This window comes from Bos indicus x Bos taurus, chromosome X (genome assembly GCF_003369695.1).
Source record: "Bos indicus x Bos taurus breed Angus x Brahman F1 hybrid chromosome X, Bos_hybrid_MaternalHap_v2.0, whole genome shotgun sequence".
Taxonomy (NCBI): Eukaryota; Metazoa; Chordata; class Mammalia; order Artiodactyla; family Bovidae; genus Bos; species Bos indicus x Bos taurus.
Window position 1 is genome coordinate 88,218,695 of NC_040105.1, and position 26,489 is coordinate 88,245,183.

At 42.8% G+C, this 26,489-nt stretch overlaps 1 protein-coding gene across 4 annotated transcripts in view; it reads right to left on the reverse strand.

Moving 5' to 3' along the window:
• Positions 1-22,686, reverse strand: part of MID2 (midline 2) — a 105,917-nt gene extending 83,231 nt beyond the window's left edge. The window contains exons 1-2 of one of the 4 annotated variants that reach the window (XM_027533786.1): positions 22,476-22,686; positions 8,515-9,230 (exon numbers count right to left, since the gene is read on the reverse strand). In XM_027533786.1, coding sequence (XP_027389587.1) covers positions 8,515-9,174 — 660 coding nt within the window. In that variant the 5' untranslated portion in view covers positions 9,175-9,230; positions 22,476-22,686. Of the gene's footprint in view, positions 1-8,514; positions 9,231-21,173; positions 21,487-21,832; positions 21,978-22,475 lie in introns of those variants that run through there. The other 3 variants (XM_027533787.1, XM_027533783.1, XM_027533784.1) reach the window with 3 other exon arrangements.
• Between the last annotated feature and the right edge of the window lie 3,803 nt (positions 22,687-26,489).

Here is a 26,489-nt window from a genome sequence, read left to right on the forward strand (position 1 = left end):
CAGCAGAACACACCATCTGGTCCACAAACTGAAGCCCACACCCTTATGCCTGAATTTATTTCTTCCCCAAACATTTATTTGCTGTTGTATAGACACAGGCTTTGTCCCAGAATGAGAGGCAGGTGACATACCGGGGGTATGAGATCTGCCCTCCCTGAGGGTTTCTTGGGGAGCCAGCAGACTGGTCTTCAAGCCAGGTGAAATAGGTGGCCAGCCCTCCTCTTCTCAGAAGGTCCTGAAACCATCCAGCAGAGATGCACCCTCTCCCAGTCTCCTTAGCAGAAATTCTACACTAACGACCTACAAGCTACACAGTCTTTTCTTTTTCCTCTCTTCAGGGGTGTATCCTGGTTAAGTCTCTAGCTTAAATGTGTAAATTATGATTTGGACCTTCTAAAAGAAAACCTGTACTAAAAACCTAAATCTAGTGTTTACTTTGATAATACTAACCAAAGGAACTCTACTTTCCTGGAGGCCTCACTACTCTCTTCCACTTGCATGATTCTTTTTTGCTCCTGCCTCTTCATACACATCCTCCCCTTTCTCCTTCATTTGTTGCCCCTCCTCTGTTGTCTTCCTTCTAGACCAGGAGGGTGATTCAGGGCTTGCTCCGCAGCTCTCATTCAGCCCACTACTGCATGCTTCTCCCTCCACGCTAAAGACCCTCAAACCTATGTCTCTGGCCCTGATCTTTCAGCCACCGCAAAGGCACAAATGTCAGCTCCTTCTAGAACATTTGCCCTTTCAGTTCTGAGAGTGCTCCATGCTCAACCTCTACCAGATATTTGAACAAACTATTTTCTCTGGACTACAACACTCCTTGCCCCTAACCCAACCTTGTCCCTCAACTGGGGGTCCAAAATGCCACCCAAAGTCTCTTGTTGCCCCTCCTATGTAGTCTCACACCCTCCCCCCACCGCCCCTCAGAGCCTCCACTATCACTCACCACAGTCTTGTCACTGTGTTCTCACTTGTCTGCCTCCCCACACTAAGCTGAGCACTCCACCAGGGTTGGGGCTGTGTTGTGTTTATCACCAGAACCTCAACACCTCTTCTAGTGCTTGGCACCTAATAGATGTTTGGTAAATGTTTGATGCGTGAGTGAATATTAAGTGATCCACGATCAATCACACAAACTCAAATCTGAAGTCAAGTCAACCCCCAAAACCACTAGCCCCTTTCTAATTTCTCTATTTCTATGTCCAATACCACCATTCTTCAAGACATCTCCTCAAAAATCACTTTTTAATTCTTTCTCTTCATCATCTATAAGTACTGTAATCGTTCTCCAAGTCCTGTCAATTCTTTCTTCAGTTTCTCTCCAATTGGCCCTCTTCTCCAACAAAATCATTTGATTCCTGCTTTTAGCTTAGTGACTTCCTTTCACCGACCTTTCCTCTGTGCTTCAGAGTACCCTGTGCAAACCTCTGTCATGGCACTTATCATACTGAATTCAGAGATGTCCTTATCTATCTCCCTTATTGAGCTCAAAGTTCCTCAGGGCAGGTACTGTGCCTTATTTCCCATGTCTCCAGATCCTACTACAATGACCTAAAGACCCAGGGATCAAACCCGGGTTTCTTGCTCAGACATATTCTTTACTGTCTGAGTCACCAGGGAAGCCCCATCTCATTTATTAAGTGAAGTGAAGTCTCTCAGTCGTGTCCAAGACTCTTTCCAACCCCATGGACTGGCTTCCCTGGTGGCTCAGATCATAAGGCATCTGCCTACAATTCGGGAGACCCAGGTTCAATCTTTGGGTTGGGAAGATCCCCTGGAAAAGGGAATGGCAACCCACTCCAGTGTTCTTGCCTGGAGAATTCCATGGACAGGGGAGCCTGGTGGGCTCCAGTCCATGGGGTCGCAAAGAGTCAGATAAGACTGAGAGACTAACACTTTCATTTTAAATAAACAAAATGCATGCTCATTAATTGCTTTTTAAATGAATGAATGAGCCCCAGAGCTAAATCCCTGGGGCTACAGTTTAAGTTCTTGTCTGATCCATCTTCAGGGGAGATAAAGAACAAGACATTACCTCATATATCAACGCTTCATGAACTTGAATGTCATTATTACATTTTCCCCTTTAAACCTCACTTCTTTGGGTTTAATAATTCTTGTTTCTTTAATCTTTCCTTGTTTATATTATATTTCTGTAATATGTTCTTTTGCCCAATAATAACAGACAGGAGTTTCATCCACCCAAGAACAATCTTGGAGTTAATGTTTTGTAAGCTGTTCTCAGACTGATGATTGTTAGCTCTTTCAGATGTTGATGAAGAGGAGACTTGGGACAAAAGAAATAAAAGAAAAACAGAAAGATAAGAGCACAGATAGGGCTTCCCTTGTGGCTCAGCTGGTAAAGAATCCACCCGCAATGCAGGAGACCTGGGTTTGATCCCTGGGTTGGGAAGATCCCCTGGAGAAGGGAAAAGTACCCACTCCAGTATTCTGGCCTGGAGAATTCCATGGACTGTATAGGTCTCAAAGAGTCGGACACTACTGAGCGACTTTCACTCACTCACTCAAGAGCATAGATAGTTGGAATACCCACTTGCTAAACTTACTCTCAAATCTGAGAAACAACAGAAAACATCATCCAACACAGGGGCCTGTTACTACTACTAATAGAGTCAGGGAATCAATATAATTATTGGAGGCAGATAAAGGTGATTCAAATGAGTCTTAGCACACAGTTCAAGTAGAAATGGAAAAAAATGCATTTTTTTACCCTCCCACACACATACAGAACATGTACAGATTTATACATATTCTAAGTAGTCAGGGGCAAGTCTTAGACAATTAACAGACTACAGATCTACAAGCAAGAATGATTTTAAGTTTGTGAGATGAAGGCTGGTTTAGCTGGAAAACCCCATGACAAATATTACAGCTCAGACAGTAAAGAATCTGCCTGCAATATGGGAGACCTGGGTTCGATCCCTGGGTTGGGACGTTTCCCTGAAAAAGAAATGGCAACCCACTTCAGTATTCTGGCCTGGGAAATCCCATGGACAGAGGAGCCTGGTGCAATATAGTCCATAGAGTCACAAAAAGTTGGACATGATTGAGTGACTAATACTTTCATACACACACGTCTACCACCGTACCTTAGAGGGTGCAAATCTAGACACAAGTGTTCTGCTCTTATAATATCAATATTTAGCTAGTGTGATTCAGTACCTAAGTGGGTGAAAGTGAGAAACAATTCTTTCTGTTCCTTCCGCTATGGTAACCCACCCTGTCCTCTTAAAGATTTGTCTCATCATGAAGCTCATTTATTGGCGATCCCTTGTCTCAGGATGGGGTCTACTGAAGCCCTAATTCTCCTTAGGGTGACCACAGAAAACCTGCCCTACACTCATGACCCCTTCATACCCCAGTTATCCACAGATTAGCCCACAGAAGATGAACACAGGCACTCTCTCCTCTTCACACAGAATCACACACATTTATAGATACACAGACACGCACACAGATTAAATTCTCAGCCACCCACCCACGCAGAGATACACATACTTGTGTATAGTGACATATACAGATGTATGCAAATATGCCCTCAACCCAGTCTCTCATAAAGATATTTCTCCTTATTTCTCTGATATTCATACTGGTTCAGAAACAAACATCCATTGGTAGATAAGCTGTGAGGGTATCTGTTTTGGCAGACAGAAGTGGGTGTCAAGTGGGTGAGTAGACAACCGACTGGGAGAAGGTGGTGGCTGAGTGAGAATGGGTGGGTAGATGACAGAGTGACTGAGTAGGAAGAAGGACAAGTAACCCACTATGATAAGATTCTAGAATATCATATTTTCCAACCTTTTAACTCTCACTGTGGTTTTCTTTTGAACATTCTCCAAGTCTCATATCTCCCTTCTCTTTGTCTGGCAATCTTTAGCTCTCTCTGTCTCAGTCTTTGTTTGTATGCGTGTGTGTGTTGAAGGGGGAGTGCGGGGGATGAACTTTTACTTTCTATAGCAAAAATCTTACTCTAGTGCCAGGTAATATTTTATAACAACAAGATCCCTGATAGGTAAATGTAACTGCATTTAAGAATTATTTGTAGTAATGAATTTGTGGAAATGTAATAAGAAAAAGAAAATGTACTTGTTTATTCCCTTCAGGAAATTCCTCTATTCCCCCTGGTTTTCATCAGCTATATTTTTGGCAGGCTGTGGGCATGGAAATGTGAAGACATCACTCTCAAAGAGAATTATAATAATCACATCTGATTTATACAGATGTCACCTTAGGGTTAGGCAGTTAGAAAATCCAGCAGTCAAAATGGATAGGTACCTGAAATTGAGGACATGTCACACTTTTGCTAACACTCTGGTTTTTATCATTATCAGTAGTTCACAGGAGATTTTTTTCCCCTAGACTTATTAACTGTTAAAGATGGCAAGACAGCTTTATATCTTATGAGTATGGAAACAAGCTATAGATTCTGGTATACTTCCTGCAAATCCATTACAAAGATTTAATTCATTTGGATTTCTTGAGCCTATACTATGGGTGCTAGACACAAAGGAAGGCTTTGGAGAAATGAAAGCCACTGTGCATGTGTGCTCAGTCACTTTAGTCATGTCCACCTCCTATGGACTGTAGCCCACCAGGCTCTTCTGTCCATGGGATTCTCCAGGCAAGAATGCTGGAGTGGGTTGTCACTGTGTGCTCCAAAAAGACATTGTGCCTGGCCTCAAAGAATTTATGGTATCATTGGGGTGTGTTGGAGTGGCCTTACAGGATTTCAATAGAGCACTAAACAGTAGGTAGGACTCCTAAGCAGGCCAAAAGAACAGTATGAGTGAGTGTTAAGAGTCAGAAAAGAGAGTGGCATGTTTAGCTGATAGTCAGGAGGCTTTACTGGATGGTGAAGGTAACATGCTTGAGAGTGGCAGGAGGAAAAGATAGGTGAGTAAGCATGAGAACCAAGTTGTACAGGACTTGGAATATCCAGTTGAGATCTGTCCCCAGCAGAGAGTCACCCAAATTTGACCTCTTTTATAAAGCCAACATTTATTAATGCAATAATATCAATTTTTCTAAGGGGCAGAACTCATGTGACAATGAAAACTCTAGAATATGAAGCATTTTTATAGAAATGCAACATATATCATAAGCTTATATATATACGGAATAGTAGATGAAAAGAGAATAGAGAAAATAGTTACTCTGATAGGCCTTAAACTGTAATGACTGTCATGAACACAATTACTCTGTCAAATCAAAGAATTAATTAAACCACTGGTAGCCTTCTGAAGGATATTTAGATAGACTGGACAATTAGATAAAGATAATAAACAATTATAAGTATCCCAAATCCTCTAACCCATTTTGAGTACATGTTAAGACAGGCTAGCCTCTGGTTCTTCTGACCTTTCATCTAAAATGTCATGATCTGTTTATTCTTTATTGAACAAATAAATATTTAAGACCACTAATCCTAATCAGGGAGGTTAGTGCAAAAAGAGTAGTTAGAAATGCCACCAATGAATCTCCAGAAGAAAAGTACAAATAAACACTGCGTCATTCACTGACCAGTAAGTAAAACCTTTTCCCTCCTCGGGTATGACTCCTGTGCTCCTCTGAGGGCCAGGGGAGTCCACTCAAGGCCATCTACCCTGTAGCTTCTGACAGCTACCTTTCTCCTTTCTCCTTCAGGAAGAATCAAGCAGATTAAGGGGATAATCCTAAATGCTTTTCTAAATTAAAATTAACTCAAAGAAGTGAGGATATGTGACCCTAAACGTCAGATTTCCTCTTTGCTTAATGTGGAGAATTAATATCCTTTTATTCTTGGCACCAAACCCAAGTGACCCCTACCCCACCCATCCCCCTCTCACACAAGCAGGACTTCTCTCTCCCTCCTCAAAGTCCAAGTTGTTCCAGACAACATAACAAACCACACAGTTGGGAATGATTCATATGTTTCCACTCTCTGTCCAAAAATGAGCAAAATAGTTTCCACTTAATTTATAATCTGAATTTTCTGCACATTTCCTAAAAATTTAAAGGGGAACAATTCAAAATGTGGTCTTTCCTAACTCCCCAAATTACTGATTAGTTACAGAGTAAAGTATCTTTTGGTAAAATACTTTTATTTTACACCTATCCCTTGGAGACAAGGACTATAGCTGCATGATGCCAAATATCTAATCAATCATCCAATGTTTTCATGTTTTCGGATGTTTTTAAAAAGCTGGTGTTCTGTAGATACAGGCTTGGTCTATCCAATCTTTTGTTATCTCAATGGTACATATGGATACAGATTTTTCTGTTTGGAATATTTCTCAAGGCCAATGCCTTATTATAGTTCCAACACCTGCAAATATTTGGCAGAGATTGTTCTCTCCTCTCCATATCCCCTGGTCTTCCTGCAACCCCGCTTCCATCTCTTGCTATTAAAAAGCTATAAGTTTATACAATATGCTTTTTCCTTGATGCTATTAACTGTTTATCTGTGACCCATGAAATGTGCAGTTGCTGGAGCATAAATTTAAGTTTCAAATCACATTTCATAGGAAAAATTTAGGTCCAAAACAAGGTGACAGCAGGCTACAATAGAAAGGATATTTAACTCAACTTAGCTCTAGAAGCTGAGTTCCAGTTCCAGTTCTGTGACTTTGACCAAATGGCTTAAGCGCACAAAGCCTCCATTTATACCAATTTAAAACACAGGGCTTCAACTGGACCAAGTCCAAGGCCAACCATCTTAGGATTCTAAGAATTGAAGCCAATGAGATTATTGCCCTCTGCAGTCTTGATATGAATGAGAATATCAACTTGAGTGAAATCAACAGATAAACATTAAACTTTGTACAAATTTATAAATATTAAATGTAAATAAAATCAAAAGGCACAAACTGGACTTCCTTGGTGGCTCAGTGGTAAAGAATCTGCCTGCCAATGCAGGGGAAAAGGTTCGATCCCTGATCCAGGAAGATTGCACGTGCCACAGAGCAACTAAACCCATGTACCACTACTGAGCCTGTGCTCTAGATCCAGGGAGCTGCAATTCCGAACCCATACGCCACAGTTACTGGAGCCCACTTGCCCTAGAGCCCATCCTATGCAACAACAGAAGCCACCACAATGAGAAGCCCACACAGTGCAACAAAGAATAGCCCCCACTTGCTGCAACTAGAGAAAAGCTTACACAGCAAGGAAAACCTGGCACAGCCAAAAAAAATTTCTTTAAAAAAAAGCTAATTTCAACAAATTCCAAAAATTTAAAAAAAATTAAAAAGGGACAAACCATGGTCAGTGTGACTCTCAATATTGTTTTCAATAAATTACAGAATGGAAAGTATATCCTATTCTGAGTATTACTACCCTCACCAACATCATAATTTTTACATAAGCTACAATGACTTTTCCATAGCATGGCAAGAGGGAAATCTCCACTCCCTTATCGCCCTTCTTCCATGCTATCTGGGTGTTCCTTCTAGCTTCGCTTATATATCCAGGGTTCTATTTTGGGATAGAAATCTTATTATTTGTTTAAACATTTTATTTTTCTGGAATTTTTGTTAAGTAGTTTCTTAAGAGAAATTGAGCCCCATAGCAGACAGGCAATGGTAATAAAATAATTTGCTGGATCTGACATTTGTTAACATCAACGTGAGGTAGTAGTGCTCTAAAATAGACAGGCACTTAGACTTGCACAAAAATATTATATGGCACAACAACTTCAGAAAACTCTGTCCACTGAACAGGAACTTCCCAGGAAGGGACTGCAGACAAGCACTTTGGTCTGTACCCCACAAAAATGAACACTGGCACAAAATGTGATCCTGGATTAAATATTTTTTGCCTTCAGTTTAAATGTTTACTTCAGTATTTGATGATCCCTCCTGACTTCATAGTACACTGAAGTCCCGTTTTTGTCTATTTGCTTTGTTTTTTAAGGCAGATTTAGAATTAGCTGCCTTGTTAAGGGCTTGGTAGCAATTTGTAGTGGTCAATGCCAAAGCTTTATTTCTCTAGTGTATAACACATACAGTACTGTTCTCCATGAAAACCTCTCACCTACGTAGATACACTCAGACACCTCCACCCACATCTACACAGAGACACACCCAACCTTCCATTGCTATATGCACAATTATGCAAATCAGCACATATGCTAATTGTAATACACCTACACAGGTGCTCACATACTTAAAAGAAGACGTGGAAAGATCATGGCAGAGATATATAGGGTATAATATGTCATCGTCAGAGGAGAGAGGGTGCTGTTTCCCTGGGCAGACTATTAGCGTGGGCCATGGGCTAAATGCCCCAGAACTGGCCAGAGGTGAACGAATGCAAGCAGGTTTGTGCAAAAGATGAAACAGGCTACAGTGAGAGCTTGCAGGTTATAAGGCTATTTCTTATGAGAAGAACTTGGAGTTAATTCATTTTTGTCATATAGGAAAAGTGACCGATTTTATTAGGGAACTTGCTGACTGTATATAAAGACTATGTGTAAAGAGATAAAGTTGTATAAGGTGTGTCTTCCAGATCCCTTACCTTGAGCTTCTCAAACCGATCATTCAGGGATGCGACCTGATGGTCTCGGTGACGCCCCACCAGTTTGCATAAGGCACAGATCAATTGGTCATCAGAAACACAGTACATATTCACTTTCTCATTTTCATGGTCCAGGCAGGTGATCCCTCGAAGATGCGTGTCCGGCACTGGTTCCACCAGGCGGTGGCTGGTGAAAGGTTTCTTGTTGGGGTGTGTAGCCCGCAGGCAACGGTCACAGTAAGAGACCTCACAAGTGATGCACGTTTTCACTGCATCCCTTGGCGGGTCCTGCTCACAGAATTGGCACGCAATTCGCTCACTAGACATGGCGCTGCTGGGCCTGTAAGTCCTCTCTCGGCGGCTCTCACTTGGGGAGTTGGGTCCACTGACGGAAGCCTTCTGGAAGCGGTCAATAATGTTCTGCAGAGTCACATTTCTCTTGAGGCCATCCAGGCCCCGGTGGTTCAGTGAGATAACATACCTGCACGTAGGACACTGGAAAGCAGTAATGGGTTCAATGGATTCACCGGAGCTGCAGCTCGAGACCAAGATGCGATGGGCACAGCTGAAGCAGAGGCTGTGAGCACAAGGGAGCAGAAGGGGGTCTTCAAACAACTCTAGGCAGATTGGACAGGTCAATTCAGACTCCAGTGTTTCCATCTTTAGTGAAAATAATCCTGCTGAGGCATTAAGAACCGCAGAGGCTGGGCTTTCACCTGCAAGGAACACAAAGAAGAAATCGTTAAGCATTTCCAAAGGAAATGTGGATGTAACATAATTACACACTAACCCATGGAGGCTTTACAGGCTGGATTCCCCAGGGATGCTGGCCCACTAGGAAAGCGAGTTGGGAATTAATCAGACAGCTATTCTCCCCCCTTGAAACCTTGTTTTTGACAAATGCCTGGGCTTATTTTCCTGCACTAATAAATAGAAGCTAGTGCCACCTCTGAATCCTGGTTTACTAACTCACATTCCTATTCATAGACCCTCTCCACTGACATCTCTTGTCCTGGACTATGATGCGTCTGAGGCCCTGCCAAATTCTCAATCTCCATTCTCCAGTAGTGTTCTCTATTTTACTTCCAAGCTGCTCCTATTTCACATCTAGTGGAAGGAAAACAAGGCCATATTTCAACCTAACTCTCTGGTTCTTGAAATGATACCATTCTAAGAGGCTGCATAAAAAAAAAGAAGAGCTTTCGAAAAATGTAGTTCTCAGTGCAGGATAATTATTTCTTCAGATAGGTGACCTTGAATTATTTCCTATTACCACACATGGAAATTTCTATTCCATACCATTTTTAGCAAACTGAGTTACTAGAGACAAAGAGGAAAAATATTAAAGTATAAAAATTGGCACACACCGCCTCCGGAACCAACGCGCGCGGAAGGCGGGGCCGGGGGCGCGGGGTCGGGTCCGGACCGTGGCCCGGAAGTTTAAAAAATAAATAAATAAATAAAGTATAAAAATTATGGAATTTTGTTGGCTTAAAGTGGGAATCCAATTTATGAAAAGAGAAAGGCATTTTTGATTCTGAATAACTTTTGTTCATCATCTCACTATTACTGGAGAGTCTCATCAGGGCTTGAAGGTTTGATTCTACCATTGGTATTTGTTTAGATTTTGTCATCTGTCAGAGATATCTGCATAGCCCTCTCACAGAACACTTAACTATTGAGTACAACTATATGTTGTCCCCAAGTACAATAGATGTATCCCTAAAAGCTATTTCTAAATCAAATGTTTTAAATGCACTTAACTAACCAGCTATTTAATGGAAATCTATGGGAAACTGGACTGTAAAAGTGAAGAATCTTATTGTAAAACATTCTCAGTTGGTTTAGGAAGTTTAGATGTTTGCATAACCACCTGTTTAAAAAGAGATGTGTGCTATTCTTATTTTATAATTCACAAGTACTTAAAAGTTGTTGGCTAGTATTTTGTAGCTTATAACATCTATCCACATTCACTGATAGAGATGAAAAAGTAAAGCAATTAAAATGTATATATATCACAGAATTTTAGAATTGGAAGAGACTTTAGAGATGATAGATCCCAACTTTCACTCAAGGCAGGAATATTGCCTTTAGTATTTCCATTGCTCAAATTCAACATGTCCATAAATGAACTTGATATTCTCCCCAGCCCCACAACACAAAACACCTGCTCGTCTTCCAATTTTCCCTATCTGTTGAATATCATCATCCAAGCCTAGAAACCCAGGAGTTCTCTCATTTACATGTTTATCACTCTGTTTTATTTAATACATGTATCTGTGTCTCCAGCTAACTCTCCTTGCAGGCATCAACTATGTCATATTTTTATTCATAGCACAGTGCCTCGCACACACTGGTTATTCAAAAATTGTTAAATGAAAGATTCCTTAAAGTAGAGGAAGTTAAAGAAGGGACCTAGTGTTTACTAAGCACCTCCTGTATTCTAAGTAGCTTGTTAGGAACTTTACACACAGTATTTCATTAAATTCTATCAAGAAGGCTGTACAGAAGGTACTAATGCTATACACATATTATGGTTAGGAAACTGGGGCTCAGCATTGTTAAGTAAATGAACCAGGAACCTACATACCCAGATCACTGGGGCAGTCTAATGCCAATGTCTGTGCTCTTTCCCCTACACCTTTATTTTAATCATCTCACCTCCTTCACTTGACAAATATCTTGACTATTTACAAGAGGGTTTCTAGACAGCATGTTTCCACTGCTATTTGAGTCTATGTCCCTCTGAGTTTCTCTGAATCTGCCTCTCACTCCTAGTCTCTTTCAGAATCACATCTCTTCCTTCTAGGCCCATCTCCACCTCACTCTGAATTTCTATTGTGTTCTCTTCCAGAACTGCAGGTCTGCATTCCTCAGTCTGTGTTGGAATCTCCTTGGGAGAATGGAGTAAGGCCTCCCACCAAAATGATAGGGGATCAAGAGCATTGCTGATACGCCTGTCTCTGTGTTGAAACCTTTACAAAAACAACTGGTGTACCACAACTTTTCTAAATCTTAGGAACATGCCATATAAATTCCTCAGTACAGAGGAAAAACGCTGAATTTTCCCGCAATCCAAAAAGTTGTTCCTGACTAAATGTGACATTTGGAATGTCACTATGAAATTAAGCTTAGGAAAGCATGCTATGGAATCAGGATTGCCTTGGATAAGGTCAAAATAGGATTCTTGACCAGGGATTTCTGAACCTTCTAGAAATGTTTAAAGAATGCTGTGTGTATATCACATATCCACTTTCATGGGGAGCAGATTGTCCATAGCATTTGAATTGTTCTCAAAAGAGTCTTTGACAGAAGGGACTTCCCTGGTAGTCCAGGGGTTAAGACCCCTGCACTCTAATGTAGGGGTACAGCACAGGTTTGATCCCCGGTTGGGGAACTACGCTCCCACCTGTGGCATGGTGCAGCCAAAAAAAAAAAAAAGTCCTTGACAAAAAAGCCAAACATCAGTGCTCTAAAATAACTACCTGAACTGATTGCAGGTCTATACAGAATAATATAAAATGGTTACAGTCTGTTGCTTATGGTAAGTAACTTTTTCTATTAAACTGTTTCTACTCTGTTTTATTACAATTTGGGAGAATTGAGTATTTTTTCAACTTTTTCAAATATCTGTTCATCTCATCTCTCATTTATGAGAGACCTTGTCCTGGTCTTTCCTAGTATTTCAGCATCCTTTCAACCTATCTCCCATTTTCCCTACCTACCTGACTACCCAAGCACCTTTCCCCTTAAAAGCCATTATGAATTTGCCACATTTGAGGCAGTAAATAATACCCTTTATAGGCATTATCTCATTTAATTTTCACAACAGCCCTCTAAAAGGTAGGTATTATTATTAAAACAACAGAAAAGGTAACTTGTCCAGGGTCACACTTGTTTGCAAGTAGCAAGGTGGAGATTCAAACCCAGAATAAAACTGAGAGTCCAGAAATAAACGCATATATTTATGGTCAACTGACTTTTGATAAGGGTTCCAAAACCATTCAACAGGGAAACAATAATTTTTTCAAGCAAGTGGCTTTAGCAAAACCAGTTGCCCACATGCCAAAGGAAGAAGTTAGAGATCTACCTCACACTATACACAAAAATTTACTCAAAATAGATCAACGATCTAAATGTAAGCACAGAAACTATGAAACTCTTGGAAGGAAACATAGGTGTAAATCTTCATGAACGTAGGTTAAGCAAGGGATTCTTAAATGACACCAAATATGCAACTGAAGAACAAAACAGATAAATTGGACCTCATCAAAATTTAAAACTTTCTGTAGTACAAATGACATCACCAAAAAAGTGACAACTCACAGAATGGGAAAATATTTGCGGATCAAATATGTAATACAGGTCTAGTATCTAGAAATATACAGAATGGCAAAGGATCTGAATAGACATTTCTCCAAAGAAGATATGCAAATGATCAGTTGGTATATGAAAAGGTATTCAACATCATTAGCCATTCAGTTCAGTTCATTCGCTCATTCGTGTTCGACTCTTTGCGACCCCATGAACTGCAGCACGCCAGGCCTCCCTGTCCATCACCAACTCCCAGAGTCCACCCAAACCCATGTCCATTGTGTCGGTGATGCCATCCAACCATCTCATCCTCTGTCGTCCCCTTCTCCTCCTGCCCTCGATCTTTCCCAGCATCAGCGTCTTTTCCAATGAGTCAACTCTTCGCATGAGGTCGCCAGAGTATTGGAGTTTCAGCTTTAGCATCAGTCCTTCCAAAGAACACCCAGGGCTGATCTTTAGGATGGACTGATTGGATCTCCTTGCAGTCCAAGGGACTCTCAAGAGTCTTCTCCAACACCACAGTTCAAAAGCATCTTCTGCGCTCAGCTTTCTTTATAGTCCAACTCTCACATCCATACATGACCACTGGAAAAACCATAGCCTTGACTAGACAGACCTCTGTTGGCAAAGTAATGTCTCTGCTTTTTAATATGCTGTCTAGGTTAGTCATAACTTTCCTTCCAAGCAGCAAGTGTCTTTTAATTTCATGGCTGCAATCACCATCCACAGTGATTTTGAAGCCCAGAAAAATAAAGTCAGCCACTTTATTTTTTCCACTGTTTCCCCATCTATTTGCCATGAAATGATGGGACTGGATACCATGATCTTCGTTTTCTGAATGTTGAGTTTTAAGCCAACTTTTTCACTCTCTTCTTTCAGTTTTATCAAGAGGCTCTTTAGTTCTTCTTCGCTTTCTGCCATGAGGGTGATGTCATCTGCATATCTGAGATTATTGATATTTATCCTGGCAATCTTGATTCCAGCTTGTGCTTCCTCCAGCCCAGCGTTTCCATGACATACTCTGCATATAAGTTAAATAAGAGTGACAATATACAGCCTTGACGTACTCCTTTTCCTATTTGGAACCAGTCTGTTGTTCCATGTCCAGTTCTAACTGTTGCTTCCTGACATGTACACAGGTTTCTCAAGAGGCAGGGAAATACAAATCAAAACCACACTGAGATACCACCTCATACTCACTAGAACAGCTATAATATTACTTCAAACACACTAAAATGACCAGAATAAAAAAAAGTAGCAAATTTCAGCCAGGACATGAAGAAACTGGGACCCTCATACATTGCTGGTGGGAATGTAAATTATGCAGCAAAAACAGTTTGACAGTTCCCCAAAATGCTAAATGAATTACCATACGATCCAGGAGAACTGAAGACATGCTCACCTAAAAACTTGTACACAAATGTTCATACCAGTATTAATCACAATAATGGTGGGAACAACCCAGATGTCCCTCAAATGATGAACAGATAAACAAAAGTGGTATATCCATACAATGGAATATAATTCAGCAAGACAAGGAATGAAGTACTGATACATGTGGGGCTTCCCTTGCAGCTCAGTCAGTGAAGAACCTGCCTGCAATGCAGGAGACCAGGGTTCGATTCCTGGGTTGGGAAGATCCCCTGGAGGAGGGCATGGCAACCCACTCCTGGAGAATCCCATGGACAGAGGAGCCTGGTGGGCGACAGCCCATGGGGTTGCAAGAGTCAGACACAACTTAGCAACTAAACCACCACCACTGATACATGCTACAACATGGATGATCTTTGAAAACATTATGCTTAAGTGAAAGAAGTTAGTTACAGAAGGTCACAGATTATATGATTCCCTTTATAGGAAATGCCCAGAACTGGCAAACTCATAAGAACAGAAAGCAAATGAGCATTTCTCAAGGGTCTGGGTGGGAGGTGGAGGAAATGGAATGTGACTGTTAATGTATATGGGTTTCCCTTTGGGGATGATGAAAATGTTTAGGAATTAGTGGTGGCGATTGCACAGCTTTGTGAATATACTAAAAACCACTAAATTGTACAGTTCAAAGTAGTGAAACTAAGGTATGTGAATGTTATCTTAATTTTTAAAAAAGATTCAAACCCACAATCCAGAGTGTGAACCACAGTTCACTATTCCACACTGCCAACTGTGTAATTCAGTAGTGTTTCTAAATTCTACTGAAGTGCTTACTCCTCTCAATTGCTTTTCTAGGTTGGTGATTGCCTGTCTAGGTTTTACAATACCTGGGATATCTCTAATGATCAATGGGTATCAGGAAATGATTAGCTCCCAATTTTTTATTCATTTAAAAATTGTAAGACTCCTAAAAACTGTTTGACTCCTAGGTCACAAAATACCTTTAAGAAGTACAGGAGGAAGTGGTACAACAAAAACAAAACAATGGCAGTGTTGCAACTTCAAAAAGTTTCCAGAATTAGAGAATATACTAAGGATAAAGACAGGATGTAAACCTGATAGAGTGTCACTGAATGACAGGTAATCACAAAGTTTTTTTTGCCAGAAAACGCAATAGTTTGTCATAAAAATGCACTGATGAAATGCTTGGGCAGGCAGGTCAATTGTCATGTTAAGAAACAAATGCCCACATCCACATCCACTGATTTGCTCCCTTCCGTATCATTTAGTTACTGCCGTGTAGTCAAATAAGAATGTTTATGGATTTGCCCTTGTTCTAGTATAAAATTGTTTCTGTACGGCTGACTGTCAGCCTGCACTCCCCCTTCAGGCTGAGACTCCTGAAAAAAAAAGTTGATGAGAATAAACTATAAGAAGGTATCATAAGGCTGTGTGAGTAGGCATGAATACAAAGGAGGAGTTTCAATGCAGGCAATTAGGATAAAAATAATACATTCTATAGTTACAAAATGAAAAATTGACTTCAGCATTGCCCTTCAAATCCAGCATTCAGTTAACTCTGATCAGAGAAGCCGTGATCAGCACTTGGCAGAATGCTATTATTTCAAATGTTATTTGAACATAATTAAATGTCCATTTATTTCAACAGTTTATATTCCATCTAGTTTTCATCTTCCAGTTCTGTGGAGCATGGCTCTGGGCTCTCATTACCTCCCTGAGGAGCCACAGTCTCCTTTTCTTCACAGAAAAACCAGGAGTGTAAAACCCAGCCTGACCCCTGGGCTGTAGAATGAGAATTGAGGCGAGTAGTAGGCTTTATATTCTGCAGGATATTAACATTAATATCCCATGAGCTGAGGTTCTCCTTAAAACACTAGAAACTGTCTCTCTGCCTTAGAGGATGAGCAAATGAGCCCTGGCTTAGTCTGATGTTTCCTTAACTGTAAAATGTCGTGCAAGTTGCACTAGAATCACCAGACGATCTCTTTAAGATGTTTTCCAGCTCTGACATCCTATTATAACAGAGTTCTTACTATATGTTACCACATAGGAAAGACAGCTGGGATTAATGACAACCAGTTCCTCAAAACACAAATCTTATTTATTAGTGTGACGTGAAAGGCTGACAAGCGATGGGCATCATCATGAAAGAAACTGGAAATAAATAAACAAAATGCATTACTTACCCTTGGCTAAGCCAAGGTGCTCAAGGACAGTGGCTGGTTTTGCCTGTTGTACCTCCAAGAAGACATAATGGGTGTTCTGGGGGACAACTAAAGCGGGAAGGGCATCCCATGGGAGTACAAGCTAATGCAAACACCTTTTGGAAGAAAAGGAAGACACCAAATTCTAGAATACTATTTAGTAGGAAAGGACCCCTCTACAGCACAAAAATGATTATTTGGGAGTGTAAAAGGCACCCAATGCATAGAATTCTCATCCTAAAAAAATGGAAGACAGAAACCCAGAAAAAAGAGACTATGTGGTCAGTAAGTATAATTAACAGTCACTTTATATTTGAGTACCAATTTTATACTTTTCAAATGGCTCCAAAGCTATCATCTCATTTGATCCTCTCAGCAAAGCCTGATTGTAGTCCTGGCTCTAAGCTGAATTTGCTGAGTGATCCCAGGTAAGACATTTAAATCTTTTGGGCCACAGCCTCCTCATCTGTTGAATGAAAAATACCTGTGTTATCCAATATCACAGGCTTTTGGGAGGATCAGATGAGAATAACATTATTAACTTGCTTTACAAATACAGATATTCTCAACACACATTCACAGATGACAGATACAGAGCAAGTTATTAAGGAAATAGTGAATGTTTGGAAATAGACCCAAAATGCATAATGGTTGACATAATGGAGGACAATTACACTCCCCCACAAGTTTTCTGGAGGACATGCATCTGACTGTGGTATTTAACATTCCCAAATGTATCCCCTGTTAGACTGGAGTTCCCCCAAAGGGAAAAACTATCTCTCTTCTTTTTTCTTAAGCTTTTATCATGCACAGGGAGAGCTCAGGACTGGAGGTTGATCACTGACTGACAGCACCAGAGCCAGCTCCTGTCTAATAGGTTATTAAAGCCTACTTAATATTTTATAGTACATAGATTTAATGATCATTACAATAATGAGCTCCTAAATCCAACCATTGGCTATTTGATACAATATAGTCATCATAAACATTAAAATGAATATCACAATAGCAGAACTAGAAGTCCTAGATCTGCTACAAGCACAAAAGATTAATCTAAGTAACCAAGAAACGGATTTGCCAAGGTAACACCTGATAATTGTCAAAAATCATAAGTACAATTCATAACACCTTTATCTTAATGCCAATTACACCAGCAGTTTTGGGGTTGGAGAACAAACAATTTACCTACTGCTAAGAGGATAGCTTTCCATCTATTCTAGGACTGCTTTTCCCGATCACTGCTACCCAATGAAATATTTGTAAATTTTTAAATGTTCAGGGGCACACCTGCATCTCTAACCTCTACAGAATAAAACTGGCAATATATGTATGTAGGGCATGCTGTTAGGTGTTAGGCTGAGAGGACCCCAAGTTCAGGTCAGAAACAAGGGGCAGAGAACAGAAGTGTATTTAAAATCAAGCTTCTACTCCCCTGGGAGCCACATGGATCCTAGCAACACTGAACAAAGGGCTATAGACAAAAGCGATCAAGGATTCTGGACCATAAACCATTTTTCTACCTCTGGGCTGTATACATTCAGACACGTCACAGTCCTGCATTAGCATTATCTCCCACGCCCACGAGTTATATCCCTAACTGTTCAAACTGCAACTACTGGGATTTTCTGTTTCAAGAGGATTTTAGGTTATATAATGAATTTGTTATCAGATCTTTTGGTTTCTGTAAGAGGAAGATCCAGAGACTGGGGCTACTGTTCATCAACTAGAGGAGTCTGACCTGCAGGAAAGAGGCCGAGAGAAAGCCCAAGGTCAGGCAGTCGGAGCTCTGCATGGAGAAAAGATCCCAAGTAGGATAAGTCTTACTAAGGATACTTTGCTAACCCACTTAGGCAGAACCGATACCCTTATTACGAATTCAAGTGAACCCCACATGAAGAAGGGAGTGGTGGGATGTTGGCACATTGCTCAAAATCCCTCTGTCACCCATATTAACCACCTAGTAGTTTGAGCAGCTTACACAGATTTCTAAGGGCAACGCAGGAGCAGGGGGATTGTCAAAAAGAGTGTGTCTGTGGTTATGGAAGAGGGGAAGATGGAAAAAGAAAAACTGTAGAAAGAGCCACAAGCCTCCAGTGCCCACAGAAGACTCTTAACAGTTTTAATTCATGAAAATGGAGAAACATATATTGATCCCTGGAAGAGAGGGGAAATAAAAAGAGGACTAGCAGCCTGCACAGGGGGATCATTGGAGTCGGAATTTCTTGTTGCAACACCACCCATCTGGTCTTCTCACTTGTTAGAATGATCTAACACACTGGTTGAGAAACACTTTTCCAGTCTATTTTTTACACTGCTCAGCAATGAACACAAGGTTTGTTGAGAGACCTGAGATATAGACATTATTAGCACACCACCACCTTGGTACCCAAATTTCACTCATCAAAAAGTGAACAATTGTGAACTGTTGTATATCCATTATCAACGTATTACACATCCTATTTTGATGATGCAATGCTCTAAGTTAACATACTCTGCCTAAGTAAGGAGGTGCTTCACACAGTGCCAATTTCCCACTTTCGTACGGAAGAAAAGAACAAAACTTAATGCTAACTGGAAATGGAACACCCCCTGGCCTCCACCAGCAGCTGAGGCCAATGGCCTAAAAGCTAGGGAGTTACCAAGATCCGCAAAGACTGAATGATACACACGAGCAGACACCTCTGAGAACAGCCATTTGAGACACATTCTATGCCTTTGCCCTGTCTTCCCTTCCTTTTAGAGATTTCTGTCCCCGTTGGGGGAAGAGAGAACCTGAGAGAGTGAAGGCAGGACATTCTCTCCTCTTCATCAAGTAGCAAAGGCAATTCCTTGGGCAGTTTCCTTCTCAACTGTCATGGTGTCAGCAGATTTTATGGGAGAAGAGATGAGGGAATGGACAGGTTCACTACTCAGAGCAATTTTTGGATGCAATTATGAGACTCCTTTGGCACTGTTTTAGGACCTACAAGTTGGAGCAAGTTGCCCTGCACTTAGAGGAGGGATTAACTAAACCAATTTCACCTAAATCAATTTGCACTGTTCAGATGATATGTTCATAAAGCAACCAAGCCATTCTGATTTGCAGCAGTACTTCCCAGGGATGGCCTTGCAAGGTGCAACATGCTAGATTAGGAGTCTAGTACTCCTGAAAGTAAATGGGAGGGAAATACTCGCTCCTTCAAGTCTCTAGACTTTACCCCTGCCCTGCACAGCCCCTCCCTGTCCTAATTCAAGAACTGCAAGTACAGAGGTATGCCTTAAACAAACAGGAGGCCAAAATGTAAGGCCCAGTCAGCAGAGGACTCTGCACACTGTAGGTGCTTTTAAGAAACATTGTTGACTCACCACTGCAAGATACTAATCCTGCTTAGACAGCCATGCCTAAAAGTATTTAAGCCACTCTTCAGTAGAAAGTAACTACCTGCCCCCATATGGGCTAAAAATGAGTGAGGTTATGTTTTCAAATGAGTCTGATTCAGATTGTTAGGTTGGAGTACATTAGATGTGATTCAAGCCTTAGTTTAAAATAATCATCATTACTCTGTATACCTTGTTTTATGTACGTTTTCATTCAGTTGCATGTGCACTAAGGGGAAAAAAAAGAAACAGACCTAGGACCACAGTAGGGTAATAGATTTAGCTCCCAAAAGGGTTAATAATGGCAAGTTAGGGTTCCCAGTAAACCAGGGTTCCTACTTACACCCAAACTATTACCTCAATAAAAGGTAAATGAAGTACTTTCTTTGCAAAGTATAATGCTAAGGGTTTATAGAATCCTTTCATCTTCAAAGGACCAAGCCAAGACTCACAATAGCCAGTACACAATATGATGTCTTTCATACAAGTGCATCAACTATGAAAGAAAGGTCACAGGAATGTCCTAAGGCCACAAAGCCAATGCAACAGATTTGAAATGAACTCTCTGATCTCCTTGGCTCCTAGACTTGTATTTCAACCACATAAATCAAGCTGTGTGGAACCATTAGGGGAAATCTAATTCACATTGTATATCTGCATTAATTGATTGGGCAGGAAAATATTAAAACAGCAAAGACTCTTTCCCTCTCAAGGCAGTGATGAGTGGAGTGAAAAGGGGGATGTGAGCATTAGGGGTAACCAGCTGGGGTAAAATGAGAAGTAGGGGAGGGACTCTCCCTATTCAGGGTTCCCCTTCCATTGGAACATTGCCAGAGAACTGATTGGAGTGCTGGAAGGGGACAGAATGGAGGTAAAGGCAGCCCTTATGGCCCACCTTAAGAATCAGAAGAATCAACCCACACACAGTACTTGTCTATTTACATAGCCTCTAATACACTCCTTTATAAGGGCTTCTCTTCAGACACAAACAACCATAACCATCCACCCTCCCCACACTCAGAAATCCTCAAAAAGGCAAAGCTGGTTCAGAAGCCAGAGGCTGCTTGACAGGGAGCCTGGGAGTGCACAGGACTCCAGGAGACGTGTGGTTCTGGTTGGGAGATTACGGTGGGCAAGTAGGGGTGTGATCACCACGTAGGAAGAAGGCGAGTGAGCGGTGAAGGCGGGTAGGGGAATGTGGAAGAGAAAAAGTGAAGAACCCAACGACCCCAGGATCCCAGTGTCCTGCTCTTGAGAAGAAACGCCTCTAAGAAATGTGCTGCACGCGTTATGCTAAGTAACCGAAACCTTATCATCACCAAAAATGTTTCTGTCAATCTACTCCGCTGTTATTTACTTAATTCTTATGAGCCAGGAATGGAAAAACCCCACCTTTCCCGGGTTCCATCGCAGTCTGTCCGGGGGACCTATAAGTTTTCCCTCTCCCCCACTGAGCTGGTTTCACAGCTAGGCCAAAAATAAGGAACCACCCAGACGGAGACTCCAGGATCATTCCCTGGCAGCAAAGGGATTAAGTTTCGCCCGGCCTCCCCGCGGGCAGGGTGTCCTCAGCATCTCTGGCTGCCGCAGCCGCCACAGCCAGGCGGCCGAGGGGCGCCGCCCGGGCCAAGGAGGTGGCCGGCCGCGGGAGCGTGGGAAGGCGGCGGTGCCCTTTCCCAGACTAGCGCCCAGGCTCTCGGAGAGCCGCTCGGGGAGGGGCCCGCGCCCGACCCGGCGGGACTGCGCGGGAGGCCTAGGACCCGCCCCCGCCCTGGACCCCGGAGTGCAAACTCCGTCCCTGGAGGGCAGCGACGGGTGCCCGGGCCCCAGCGGCGCATCGGGGAGCCAGGGCCGGGCCGGGGCGCCCTCCGCCGCCGCCGCCACCTCGAGCCTCGCAGGGCCCCGTCACCCCGCCCCGCCGAGCCCCGGAGCAGCCCTCGGCCCCCGCCGGGCCCCGGCCGCACCTGAGACGCGCGGCCGAGCCCGGGGCCGAGCCCTGCGCCGGTGGTGGCGGTCGGCCCCCGGGGCCGCGGCGAGGGGGCGCGTTTTACCCAGAGCCTTCCCGGCTGCCGGCCATGTCCTCGGCGCGCCCGAGGGCGCCGGGTGCTCGCCTGCCTCCCGCGCAAGCTGGCTCAGGCTCCGGCGCGAGCTCCCCGGCTGCCACTGCTGCCGCCGTTGCAGCCGCCGCTCTAGGCCGCCGCCCGCCTTCGCAGCCGCCGCCGCCGCCGCCGACGCGCAGCAGCCAGGATCCGCCCGCCCGCGCGCCCCGCTGGGGACAGCTCGGCGGCCGCCACGCTACTGCGGCTGGGTCTCCCGAGCCAAACTTAAGAGTTTTCGCTCCTCAGTCCAGGGCAGCACCATGACACCGCGGCAGCACCACACTGTCATTTCCGCCGTCGCAGGGCGTGGGGGGCGGGGGGGGGGGAGAGAAGGCAATCCCGACGAAAAGGGGGATGGGGTGGGGGCGAAGCGGGCTGGGGCTGCTGCCCCGAGGGAGCGCTGGGAAGGGCCCGGCAGCCGGGGCGCTCGGCCACCTTCCCCGGCTCACCTTCTGCCGCCCCCGCCGCTCCCAGCTCCCCCTGCCCCTCCTCTGGAGGCGCGTTTACATGTTTTCTCCCCTGGCAGGAGTGACCGGAGAAACCTGAGCGAGCAAAGGCAGCGGGTGGGTGGGGTTCGGGTTACTACTGTACCTACCAGCTGATTCCAGCAGCCTTTTCTCCAGCGCCCTGTCATCTTGAAGGAAGACACACGGAGAGGGGCCGGAGCGGGTGTGTGTGTGTGTGTGTGTGTGTGTGTGTGTGTGTAAGAGAGCGAGAGCGCCAGCAGAATGTGTGTGAAATGCTGAAGGAAGACTCTGGCCAAACTCTTCTCCCAGCCGCCAAACCCCTGGCCCCCACAAACCCCTAGGTTAGAACAACGAAAGGGCCGTTGCCACCAGCAATGAGCAGAGAGTGCCTAGGTCCAGCGCACAGGTCCTCGGACGAAGCTGCTCAATGTAAAGTTAACTACAGAGTAAAACAAAAATAGTGGAGGAGACAGAAAAGGGCAGACAATTGAAGGAAACCCAACCCCTCTTTCTTTTTACAAAGGGAGAATGGCTGTGTTTTATTGGCCTTGGGCAGAAGTTGTGGAGATGGATTAAAGCCACCAAAATTAAAAAACAAAACCAAAAAAAGGCGGGGGGGAGAGTGTAGGGCCTCATTTACACATTCAAATCCTTGATGGGCCAAACCAGAGGGTCTTTAATAAGAGGACAATGGGACAGATGTTAGCTATATACAGGTATTCAATGTCCCTAATAAGCTAATTGGTCCGGCTGGAACCCAGAAGCGTTCATTGGTCTGGAGTCCGCCCGTGGGCTGACCTGTCATTGGCTCAGAGACCACCGCCCCACTCCCCGAGGACGGTGGGAGAGGGAAGGAGGAGGAGGCCCCAGAGGAAATTCTGTATCTCACATAGGGAAATGACGGGGATTTTTTAAAAAGGCAAGATGAAGGGGAAAGGAGTTTTAAAATGGGAGGAAAGAACCCCCTCTCTCATAGGTCTTCCATTACCTTCGGTGGGAACGAGTCCAGAAAAATTAAGGTAATTCTGGGTGTATCCCATCAGGGAACCAATAGTAATTAGCCAACACCCCTGTTAAACAATGTGCAAGAGAGCACTGAGGTGGAAAGGAAGGCAAAAATCACAACCAAGCTATCCTGATGAAAGTCTGGCCCTAAGAGAAGTAAAAGTTAATGAGTCACAGCAAAAACACAAGCAAAAATAAAGCTAAACTAGACAAGAGGGACTACATTGAACTTAAAAACTTATGTGCAGCAGTGAAAAGGCAAAAATAGAAAATATTTGCAAACCACGTATCTGGTAAGAGATTAATAGGTAAAGAACTCCTACAATCCAATAACAAAGTAAATATCACGATTAAAAAATGGGCAAAGGACTCAAATAGACATTTCTCCAAAGAAGATAAACAAATGGCCAATAAGCATATGAAAAGACGCTCAGCATCGCTAATCATCAGGGAAATGCAAACCAAAACCACAATAAGATATTATCTCACACTCATTAGGCTGACAAGTATTTAAAATAAAACAGAAAATAGTAATGGTTGGTAAGGATGTGGAGAAATTGGAACACTGTTCGCAGTTGGTAGGAATGTAAAGTGGTGCAACTGCTATGGAAAACAGTGAGGAGGTTCCTCAAAAAATTAAAAATAGAACTACCATGTGATTCAGCAATTCCACTTCTGGAAATATATCTGAAAGAATTGAAAGCAGACTCTCAAAGAGATATTTGCACCCCCACGTTTATTGCAGCATTATTCACCATAGCAAGAAGTGAAAGCAACGTAAATATCCATGGAGAGATGAATGGATAAAGAAAATGTGGCATATACACTCAGGGTATGTATACTGAATATGGCATATACAAAAAAAGAGGGAAATCAGCCTTAAAAAAGAGAGAAATCCTGCCATAGACTATGACATGGATGAACCTTGAAGATAATATTCTAAGTGAAATAAGCCAGTCACAAAAGGAGAAACACTGTATGATGCCACTTACAGGAGGTACCTAAAGTAGTCAGACTCATAGAAACAGAAAGTAGAATCATGCACTCCAGGGGCTAGGGGGAAGGGGAGGAGAATTGTTTTGTGGATGTGGAGTTTCAATCAAGCAGGACTGAGGTCAGGGGTTCTGGGGAATCTGTTGCGTGAAGCTGTGCATGTGGTTGTATTGTACACTTAGAAATTGCTGAGAGGGTGAATTGTATGTTATATGCTTTTTGTCACAATAAAAAATTAATTTAAAAAATTGAGTCAGAATTAAAATAGTCCTAGCATAGCAGAAGAGTGTATATGTAAGAATTGTGTGTATATATATGTATTATATATATTTACATACTGCAGATATTAAGTGAAAAGAGCAAGCTGTTTATGGTTTGCTACTACTATGTAAAAAAGGAGGGAAGGTATATATGTCCATCCATGTATGCTTATAGGAGTTTTCCTGGTGGCTCAGATGATGAAGAAGCTGCCTGCAATACAAGAGACATGGGGTTTGATCCCTGGGTCAGGAAGATCCCCTGGAGAAGGAAATGGCATCCCATTCTAGCCTGGAGGATCCCATGGACAGAGGAGCCTGGCAGGCTATAGTCCATGGGGGTAACAAAGAGTCAGACACGTCTGACTGGCTAACATTTTCACTTTCATTTATGCTTACATGTGTATAGACTTCAGTAAAGATACCTAAGAAACTGATTGCCTAGCTCCCTGGGAGTTAAGCATTTATGATTAGTAACACTGTGAATGTACTCAATATCACTAAATTATACACTCAAAAATGATAACAAAGGTAATTTTTACATTATGTATATTTTAATACAATAAAAAAATTTTAAATTAAAAGAATGAAAAGGTATATATAACAGGTAGAGATTATTGAATTTGAATTTGTGTAAGAAAGTAGATGTATGTATATGCCAGTAAAGGCATAGAATGTAACAAGGAAGCACAGTATAAAATAGCAAGAGCCGAGAATTGTGGTGGATGTTGAGGGGATTGTTCAGGTTTGAGTCTATATATTTTATCACTGTTTGAATATTCTACAATGAGAATTTCTTTTGTAGTAAAACAAAATTTAAGGTATGTCTTCAAAAAACCCAAAGTTGAGTCAGAAGTCAATTGATCCCTGAGAATTCTTTAACCTCACTTGATATGATCCCTACTGAGAGCTGAAGAATTTTCTGAAACGTGAAGAAGCAACCACTTTTATCACGGACACACCAGAACCAAGCTAGCTGCTCTTGGCTGAACTGTCGCTTAAAGGAAACTTGCTTTTAATGGCTTTTATCATTCTTCAGAAATCACCTTTCCTTCACTTTTTTAAAATTAATTTTTATTGGAGTATAGCTGATTTTCTTTATAGTCCAACTCTCATTGGAGAAGACTCTTGAGAGTCCCTTGGACTGCAAGGAGATCCAACCAGTCTATTCTAAAGTAGATCAGTCCTGGGTGTTCATTGGAAGGATTGATGTTGAAGCTGAAACTCCAATACTTTGGCCACCTGATGCGAAGAACTGACTCATTCAGTCCATGGGATTCTCCAGGCCAGAATACTGGAGTGGGTAGCCTTTCCCTTCTCCAGGGGATCTTCCCAACCCAGGTCTCCTGCTTTGTGGGCAGATTCATTACCAGCTGAGCCACAAGGGAAGGCCAAGAATACTGGAGTGGGTAGCCTATCCCTTCTCCAGCAGATCTTTCTGACCCAGGGATTGAACCAGGGTCTCCTGCACTGCAGGCAGATTCTTTACCAACTGACCTATCAGGGAAGCCCAAACAGCAGGTCCTTCTTCGTTATCTATTTTATACATGTGTGCATGCTAAATCACTTCAGTTGTGTCTGACTCTTTGTGACCCTATGGACTGTACCCTCCAAACTCCTCTACCCATGGGATTCTCCAGGCAAGAATGCTGGAGTGGTTTGCAATGCCCTCCCTCCTCTAGCAGATCTTCCAGACCCAGGGATCTGACCTGCGTCTCTTATGTCTCCTGCATTGCCAGGTAGATTCTTTACCACTTGCACCACCTGGGAAGCCCTATTTTATACATGAAAAGTGAAAGTGAAGTCGCTCAGTGTCCGACTCTTTGTGACCCCGTGGACTGTAGCCCATCAGGCTCCTCCATCCATGGAATTGTCTAGGCAAGAGTG